General features: G+C 35.3%; 1 protein-coding gene across 1 annotated transcript in view; it reads right to left on the bottom strand.

Annotated features, from left to right (window-relative positions):
- Positions 1–10,000, bottom strand: part of LOC135222740 (A disintegrin and metalloproteinase with thrombospondin motifs 7-like) — a 295,212-nt gene that overhangs the window by 67,438 nt on the left and 217,774 nt on the right. The window contains 1 exon segment of the mRNA XM_064260979.1: positions 5,931–6,087. Within this exon segment, the coding sequence (XP_064117049.1) occupies positions 5,931–6,087 (157 nt within the window).

The raw sequence follows: 10,000 nt of genomic DNA, 5'->3' as shown, positions 1-10,000 counted from the left end.
TTTTTTCCTTTTGATAAGTGAGATCTCTTCTTTCCGTATCTGCCTTTACCCTTTCTTATTTTCTAATCAACCCCATAATATTCTTTGGAAGCTTGAATTTCAAGTCAGTTGCCCCTTTGGTGGGCTTGTTCCATTTGAGTGGCTTTCATCTTCTGAATAATAATAATAATAATAATAATAATCAAGGCGATACTCTAAGTCAAAACTCAACGATGGAAATATAATAAAAGCCATAAACACATGGGCAGTGCCAGTAATCAGATACAGCGCAGGAATAGTGGAATGGACGAAGGCAGAACTCCGCAGCATAGATCAGTAAAACCAGGAAACATATGACAGTACACAAAGCACTACACCCAAGAGCAAATACGGACAGACTATACATAACACGAAAGGAAGGAGGAGAGGATTACTAAGTATAGAGGACTGCGTCAACATCGAAAACAGAGCACTGGGGCAATATCTGAAAACCAGTGAAGACGAGTGGCTAAAGAGTGCATGGGAAGAAGGACTAATAAAAGTAGACGAAGACCCAGAAATATACAGAGACAGGAGAATGACAGACAGAACAGAGGACTGGCACAACAAACCAATGCACGGACAATACATGAGACAGACTAAAGAACTAGCCAGCGATGACACATGGCAATGGCTACAGAAGGGAGAGCTAAAGAAGGAAACTGAAGGAATGATAACAGCGGCACAAGATCAGGCCCTAAGAACCAGATATGTTCAAAGAACGATAGACGTGAATTAAACATCTCTCCATATGTAGGAAGTGCAATACGAAAAATGAAACCATAAACCACATAGCATGCCCAGCACTTGCACAGAACCAGTACAAAAAGAGGCATGATTAAGTGGCAAAAGCCCTCCACTGGAGCCTGTGCAAGAAACATCAGCTACCTTGCAGTAATAAGTGGTACGAGCACCAACCTGAGGGAGTGATAGAAAACGATCAGGCAAAGATCCTCTGGGACTATGGTATCAGAACGGATAGGGTGATACGTGCACACTAGACCAGACATGACGTTGATTGACAAAGTCAAGAAGAAGTATCACTCATTGATGTCGCAATACCATGGGACACCAGAGTTGAAGAGAAAGAGAGGGAAAAAATGGATAAGTATCAAGATCTGAAAATAGAAATAAGAAGGATATGGGATATGCCAGTGGAAATCGTACCCATAATCATAGGAGCACTAGGCACGATCCCAAGATCCCTAAAAAGGAATCTAGAAAAACTAGAGGCTGAAGTAGCTCCAGGACTCATGCAGAAGAGTGTGATCCTAAAAACGGCGCACATAGTAAGAAAAGTGATGGACTTCTAAGGAGGCAGGATGCAACCCGGAACCCCAAACTATAAATACCACCCAGTCGAATAGGAGGACTGTGATAGAGCAAAAAAAATAAAAAATAAAAATAAAAAATAAAAAAATAATAACAATATTCTTTAAAATTTTGAATTTCAAGTCAGTGGCCCCTTTGGTGCACTAGTCCCATATGAAGGGAATCATCTTCTCAATAATAATAATAATAATAATAATAATAATAATAATAATCAATAATAATAATAATAATAATAATAATAATAATAATAATAATAATAGCGTTTGTATTTTGGTCTGAAAAAGAGAAAATAGTATGGGTCTCAGGAACCAACGGTGGTCGGCTGTGACGTCACACATGATCAAGCCCCGCCCCCACCAATTTACCTACCTTTTCTTTGGACCTTGCCTACCCCTCTACTACACTGGCTAAATGAATGAATGAATGAATGGTAATGAAGAATGGACTTCTGGAAGCTGCTACTGTAGCAGCTGCTCTCTCTCTCTCTCTCCGCTGCACTAGAACTCTCGGAAGAAACACAGGTAAGGGATTGATGGAGGTCTATTACAGGTGATGGATGGGGAGAGTAGCCTCGATGTAAACAGAGTTGTAACCGAATAGGGTCGGGGCCAGAGAGAGAGAGAGAGAGAGGAGAGAGAGAGAGAGAGAGAGGAGGGGGGGGGACTCGTTTATTGAGAGATAAAAGTCACGGGAGATAGGAGGGGAGAGGATCAGGGAGATGGTCAGGGTATGGAGAAGGAGGAGAAGAAGAAGAAGAAGAAGAAGAGGAGGAGGAGAGGAGGGAGCAGATAGAAGAAGAAGAGAAGGAGAAGAAGAAGAAGGAGAAGAAGAAGACGAAGAAGAGGAGAAGTAGGAGGAGGAGGAGGAGGAGGAGGAGAAACGGATGATGCAAAGGGAGTGAGTAGACGTGGAAGGAGTGCCAAAATGACGTAATGAATTATTAAAAAATAAAGAAGTAGCGGAAGGGGAAGCGAAAATGATGCATGAGCCGCGGCCCGTGAAGATTTAACCAAGGCCCGGTGGTGGCCTGGCCTATATCCTTGCCAGACGCACGACTATGGCTAACTTTAACCTTGAATCAAATACAAACTACTGAGGGTAGAGGGCTGCAATTTGGTGTAATTGATGATTAGAGGGTGGATGATCAACATGCCAATTTGCACCTCTCTGGCCTCAGTAGTTTTTGAGATCTGAGGGCGGACAGAATAAAAGTGCGGACGGACAGACAAAGCGGAAACGATCGTTTTCTTTACAGAAAACGAAAAATTAAATTCCATTTGCATAAAGTTGAAAGATGCAAAAGTGGAAAGGTTTTAATCAAAACTGATATTGTTTCGGTCAATAACGAAAAGATTCTAAGTTCTAAGATAATACATGAATTAACTCGTATGTAATTGCGGAAAGAAAGACCAGTTTGACGAACTCCGCACAAATACGACGATGACTTTACTGTTGTATTCATCGATTATAATTGAGGAAAAATTGACTGAAGGAGATGAAAAATACTTATTAACCTTATACTGATACCCTCAGCTCTAAAAGTATAGTCATCTATGAAATCCAGCAAAACGTAAAAGTAAATAATACTAAATCTATATATATATATATATATATATATATATATATATATATATATATATATATATATATATATATATATATATATATAAGATGAAGAACACCCACATGAAAAAAACAAAAGCAAGACCTGGACACAAAACATCCTCCAATATAAAATATACAGAAAAAAACCAATACTGATGAATATTAAAAACATACGAAAAATACAACACAAAAACCATAAGTAAAAGAAAAACCTGGATCCCAAATATCCTAAAATTTATATACAGAAAAAAACTGGTAAATATTGAAAACATATAAAAAACTACAACACTAAAATAATTAAAAGAAAAAACCTGGATCACAAACGTCCTCAAATTTATATACAGAAAAAACTGATAAATATTAAAAACATATAAAAAAATACAACGCTAACATAAGTAAAAGAAAATAAATAAGAAGAAAAATAAAGCAGAAAAAACCTGGATCACACAAAGCACAAAAGGTAACCAACATCTTTGTCACATTCAACCAACCACGAAGATCTGACTTTAGAGAGCACAACACCAAGTCGATGGAGCCCATTCAGTCCATTTTTTTAAATGCTAACTAAGCCTTGCCATAAAAATAAATACGTCTTGGAGGAAAGGAAAAAAAATACGGCTTAAAAATAAGCCTCTTTAAGGCTTAGGACGAGACAGGTACAGCCATTTAATGACAAGTTAAAGTAGAGGGTAGGCAGGTGACAGGGATCAATTGTGATTCCTGTACACCTCCTCGGGTGGTCCTTTCAACCCCCTGCGGAGAGAGAGAGAGAGAGAGAGAGAGAGAGAGAGAGAGAGAGAGAGAGAGAGAGAGCCATCATCAACTACAAAGGTAACTCGTTCCTTGTATTATTATGTATGACATATAAAAGCTCGCTTTATTAGACACATGATTATATATATATATATATATATATATGTATGTATATATAAATAAAGGTTTTTTTTCCTTCGTGGCAAAAAACCTTTATTTATACATAGCATCACGTTTTATATACTTATCGTGATCAAGTTATTGCATATCTATCTATCTATATAATTTATAGTTATTATATATATATATTATGATATGATATATGATATATATATATATATATATAAGATCTATATAGTTTTATGAGTCTAATCACGGGGGGGGGCGAGCAAATACCAAAAACAGTTACCCGTTCCATAGCATAAATAATAAAGCAATAATAAAACAGGTTTTCCATTTACTTTATTTTAAAGAGACAGAAAACCAAAAAAGTTCTTATGGAAACGACAATAAAAAATGAATGATAAAATTTAACCGAAATAAAAATTATTCCCTGAAAAACGTACAACGAAAATGTTCTCAGTATTTGGGTCGAAAAAAAAAATTATATAAAAAAAGTCTTTAGAATCAACAGAAGCTTAAGCGAAATCAAGAGAAAAAAAACTAATGCCCTCGTTGAAGCCACGAAGACGGATGGCCCCCCTCCCCTAAACCCCCCGCCCATGCCAACCCCCCCCCCCCGACAAAAAAAAAAATTACTTAACGTTACATGTTGAAGATAATTAACGTCTTTGAGATAGTTTTTTTTTTTCTAATGTCGTGTTAGGAAACAGACGAGCGGATTTGACTCTTCATCTATTACGTTTTAATGTTTTTTTTTATCAGCTTTTTTTTTAGATCAAGGATGTTGAGAGCGAGACGAGGAGAGAGAGAGAGAGAGAGAGGAGGCAGCTGACATACCGGAAGAATTATTTATTCCTGTGTTGTTTTTTTTTTTTTTTTTTTTTTTTTTTTTTTTTTTTTTTTTTTTTTTTTTTTTTTTTTTTTGTTGTTGTTGTTACAGACTGCATATTTTGTCTATGACATTCTAATCCCTCTATTTCCTATCCCTTCGCCTCGAGCCGCGACCCGCAACAGTTAACAACTATCCAGGCACATATTCACGACCTAATGACAACATTGCCGAAATGGACATTAAAAGATAACATGAACTCGAATCTGGAGAGGCGACCAGTGGCCAGGTACACTACTTTGTAACCCTTCAATTCTTGGGAAGCAGTGAATGAAGTAAGAGAGATATTACATAAGCAAGCCTTCAACGTTAGTCACTGGTGCAAACGATTCATAAAAATAATTGGTTAAAAGTGACATAATATGAACGATTGTTTTTCTTTTTATAATAATAAAAGGTAAAAGATTTGACTGTAGGAATCATCAGTCTTACACCTTATAAAGCTCTTAAAGCTTAATTTTATTTATAAATCCAACGAACACTCTGATGAGCACAGAACTCTCCTAATATCTAATACATAGTTTAAAATGCTAAAATATTCGACTTTTAACTTCGACCCAAAATAAGAGGAAAATAAGATATTAGACTGAAGAATGACTTGTAACTTAAAAAAAAATATCAAAGTAAAAAAAAAAATTGGTACCCTGGGACAACAGTCACAGATAAAGAATCAGAGATAATGAAATGGTGACCTTTAAACTGACCTGCGACCTTGAAAATAAGTCAAGAGTTAAAAAAAATCTTCAGGTAATAAAATACTCAACAACCCCAAGGTTCCTACCTCGCCAGATCCATCACAACCAGACGAAATTAAATGATGACCTTTTAAATGGACCTTTGACCTCGAAAAAGGTCGAGATATCGAATACTGATTTTTGAATGACCCCGCCTTCAAAAATGGGTCAAATTAAAAAAAATTATATATATAGTCGCCGACCCAAAAGGAAAATGAAACGTTGAACATCAAATTGACCTTGAAAAAAGTTTAAGCTAAAATTTGGATCTTAAATTAACCTTTGATCTAAAGAAACAGGCCAAGAAAAAATATTAAATATTCAATTAAAATAATCACGAAGATAATTTCTTATGAAGTTTCCTCAGAGTTCGAAATAAAAATGGAAGAACGACAGTAATAATAATAATAATAATAATAATAATAATAATAATAATAATAATAATAATAATAATAATAGTAGTAGTAGTAACTCACCTGAGGAGGAACAGGTGTCCTCTTGTCGATCCCCCTCGGAAGGTAACGCCGACCGCTTGTAGACCAGGTGAGGATGCGGACGGTCCGTCGACGTGCGGACGTGTCCGCGGACGGGTTCGATCAGGTACTCGTCGTCGTCCGTGAGGACGAATCCCGTCTGCGGACGGAAATGAGAAAATGGGACAGTTATTAGGAATCTGTCAATTCCTGCGGACGGAAAGGAGAAGAATGGTCAGTTAATAGGAATCTGTCAATTCCTGCGGACGGAAAGGAGAAGAATGGTCAGTTAATAGGAATCTGTCAATTCCTGCGGACGGAAAGGAGAAGAATGGTCAGTTAATAGGAATCTGGTCAATTCCAGCGTTAATAGGAAATCTGGAATCGGAAAGGAGGAAGAATGGTCAGTTAATAGGAATCTGTCAAGTCCATTGAAAAAAAATAAACATTGAAAAATAAATGAAAAAAAAGTGATAATAATGAACGTATTGGAAAAAACTAACTTGCACAATTGTGAATGAATAGACGAATAAAGGAGATTTTGATTTAGAATAAAAATAAACAACCAAAGGAGAGAAATGCTGACATAGAGGTATATGTAAAAACAATAGTTGAAAACTGAAGCAACTGAAGAACTGCTTCTGTTTGTTTACTCACTCATTCATTCACATGAGTGAATGAGTGAATGAATGAACAAAAATAATGTCACCAGAAATCATCGATAAAACAGTCATGATTGTTTTAGCAAAATAATAATAATTTTAAGTAAAATGTTTTTGAGCATCCACAAATTTTGTGAGCATTCCAGACCCAACGGATGCTGCGAAAATGACAAATATAAATATGAATGAATAAATAAATACAAGATAAAGTAAATAAAATAAATATATAATAAAATAGAAAAAATACAAGATCTCAAGTTATCGAAAGGATTAGCTAAAAACAGCATCTCCAAAATTATGTTTAGATGTAAATGATAAAATATTCTATAAATACAGACACGTAAAAGATACGTATTCTAGAAAAAATGAATGTAAAAGATAAAATATTCTTGAAAAAACACGTAAAAGATGAAATATTCTGAAGAAACACGTAAATGATAAAATATTCTAGAAAAAAGACACGTAAAAGATAAAATATTATAGAAAAAAATTATGTAAAAGATCATATATTGTAGAAAAATATATGTAAAAGAAAAAATATTGTAGAAAATATGTATGTAAAAGATAAAATATTCTAGAAAATATAAAAACGATAAACTATTCAAGAAAAAATACACGAAAAAAGATCAAATATTCTAGAAAAATCTAAACATAAATTATTCTAGAAAAAAATACATATAAAAATGATAAACTATTCCAGAAAAAATACACGTAAAAGATAAAGTATTCTAGAAAAATCTAAATATTTAAAATATTCTATAGAAAAAATTTAAAAATACAACATATTCGAAATACAGGCGTTAAAAAGATACAGCGCGAGAGAAGCGAAGGCTGATAAACTACAGTAAAATATGAGGATCTAAAGAGGCTACAAAAAAAAAGATATAAAATACGAATGTGGAAGAGAGATCTTCCATATAGTACGTGATTTAAAACACTATAAAAAACGAACCGAAGACGACTGGTTAGATAAACGACTTGAGGTGTCGTAAAAAATAGCAGAGGAGAGAGAGAGAGAGAGAGAGAGAGAGAGAGAGAGAGAGAGAGAGAGAGAGAGAGGAGAGAGAAGAGAGGGGTAAAATCTAAAAATTTTATTTTCAATTTACAATGCTTATCACATAAAACAAAATACATAAGCATGTTTTGTAATGTGACTATATCTCAGAGAGAGAGAGAGAGAGAGAGAGAGAGAGAGAGGGTCAAATCAAAACAATACCCTTTATTTCCATTTTACAATGGTTGTCACACAGAATAAATACGAAAAACAAAAGCATGTTTTGTAATCTGACAATATCGAGAGAGAGAGAGAGAGAGAGAGAGAGACGAGAGAGAGAGAGAGAGAGAGAGAGAGTCGACGGCACATGAAGAAGCCATTAGAATGGCCAGGTACAATTTCAGGACGTTTAATTGCTCTTTACTCCTCTTTTCTAGCGGAGATTAAGTTTTCCCTTCGAGTACCTACTGATCAAAGTCGAGGTTAATTAAAAAGTTAATTCCGATTCGGGGGAGAGACCCGTTTATCTCGGATACAAGATGCAAGACGAAGGCATCTTACGTAAGCCTCATCAACCTCGTTTTAAGAGAGATAGGGAGTTTCGCGAAAATCTTAAGAAAAAAAAAAAAGTTTAGATCTGAAAAACAACGTCTGCCAGAGAGTTTAAACTACGGAGGAAAGAGATTCTTCTTCACTCCCAAAAGAAATTATCTAATCATTAAATAACACACAACCATTTGCATGGATCCGGGTGTCAGCCTTAGAGATATGGCAATAATTCTTGAAGGATTATGACAATAATTCTTCACAGATTATGACAGTAATTCTTTAGTACAAATTACGATCAAATTGACAGTTTGGCTACCTCTAATACACACATACATTTTTCTGGCATGTATTACGAGAACTGTATGTATGGCGAGCAACGTACTCTGGTACATGTAGAATTTAGGCCACGGGCCAAACGCTATGAGGTCATTCAGCGCCGAATAGAAAAGTCTGAAAGGCGAATTAATTTTCCAGATTACGGAACTTTCTGTCCTTCTCCGTGTTCCACGAACGATCCAAAATTCCTCTCGTTTTGCAAGACGGGTTCGCTAGAAGAGGGAGCCACTAAGTGACCTTAACAAGACAAGTTCGCTAAAAGCAGGACCCACAAAGTGACCTTACAAGACGGGTTCGCTAAAAGAGGGAGCCACTAAGTGACCTTAACAAGACGGGTTCGCTAAAAGCAGGACCCACAAAGTGACCTTTACAAGACGGGTTCGCTAAAAGCAGGACCCACTAAGTGACCTTGCCAAGGTCCTGAGTATTTCGGTACCTTCGCCATGTCAAATATTTATAAGAATATCTCTTCATCTTGAAATATAAGTTACTACTATTAATGGCTTTTTTAGCTATAACAATTGTTCAGTCAATAATATGACCTTCTGGATAACGTTTCATATTAATTGATCCTTCTTGGTTACTCTCAAGGACACTAAAAGGAGGGTATATCCTTCGAGCTATGCCACTGAGGGCAAAGGGAAGCACTTCGTCCACCCACGTATAACGCATATTAGATCCAATACCTTTTAGGTGCCTATACAAAAAAAATAAATAATAGATAAATAAATAAATAAATAAAATAAAATAAGAAAACCCTCCCTTTTACACCGCTAATCTATAACAACATTAAGGATGGTTCTACCTTTCTACTAAGTACTGTGTTCAAGTGAATCCTGTTCTCAGATTTTTCTGAAATACTTGAATTTTTCAAGCTGATGGTCCCAAAATTTTTTTAGGCATTTCTTTACTCTATGTTAAAAAGAGTGTCATACGACACACAAACATACAAATACACCGCATACATATATATAAGACACACACACATATATATATATATATATATATATATATATATTTTTTTTTTTTTATATATATATATTATATATATATATATATATATAACTTCCGGAGCAACGGTCGAAGAACAATCCAAGGCTGGTCAGGGAAAGGCACTATCCATATGTATTTTATTTTATAAATAATTCTATATATGCCGACAATTCACAACTCCTCATAGCTGCACTTTCTAGGCTGCAAACAGCAACCTGGCAATCAGTAAATTAATAAAACCAGAATTGCAAGTTATAATTAAGATAAAGCATCTAGAATAAAATGACTAAAATCCTTTACTATAAGAATGAGAAATATAAGCTGGTGACAACTTACCTAGAAGGAAGCTAAGAACAAAGTTATGTACTCAAATAAAGGTATTACAAAAGAGAGGGATAAAAAAAATAACACATAAACATACAGACAGAGAACAAACAGCCTGACCAGATAGAAAATCAAAGTTTCTCAGCCTGGCCAGATAGAAAATCAAAGTTTCTCAGCCTGACCAGATAGAAAATCAAAGTTTCTCAGCTGGCCAG

Source organism: Macrobrachium nipponense, chromosome 8, assembly GCF_015104395.2.
Source record: "Macrobrachium nipponense isolate FS-2020 chromosome 8, ASM1510439v2, whole genome shotgun sequence".
Taxonomy (NCBI): Eukaryota; Metazoa; Arthropoda; class Malacostraca; order Decapoda; family Palaemonidae; genus Macrobrachium; species Macrobrachium nipponense.
Note: the sequence above shows the minus strand (reverse complement) of the source record. Positions and strands in the feature narration are given on the sequence as shown.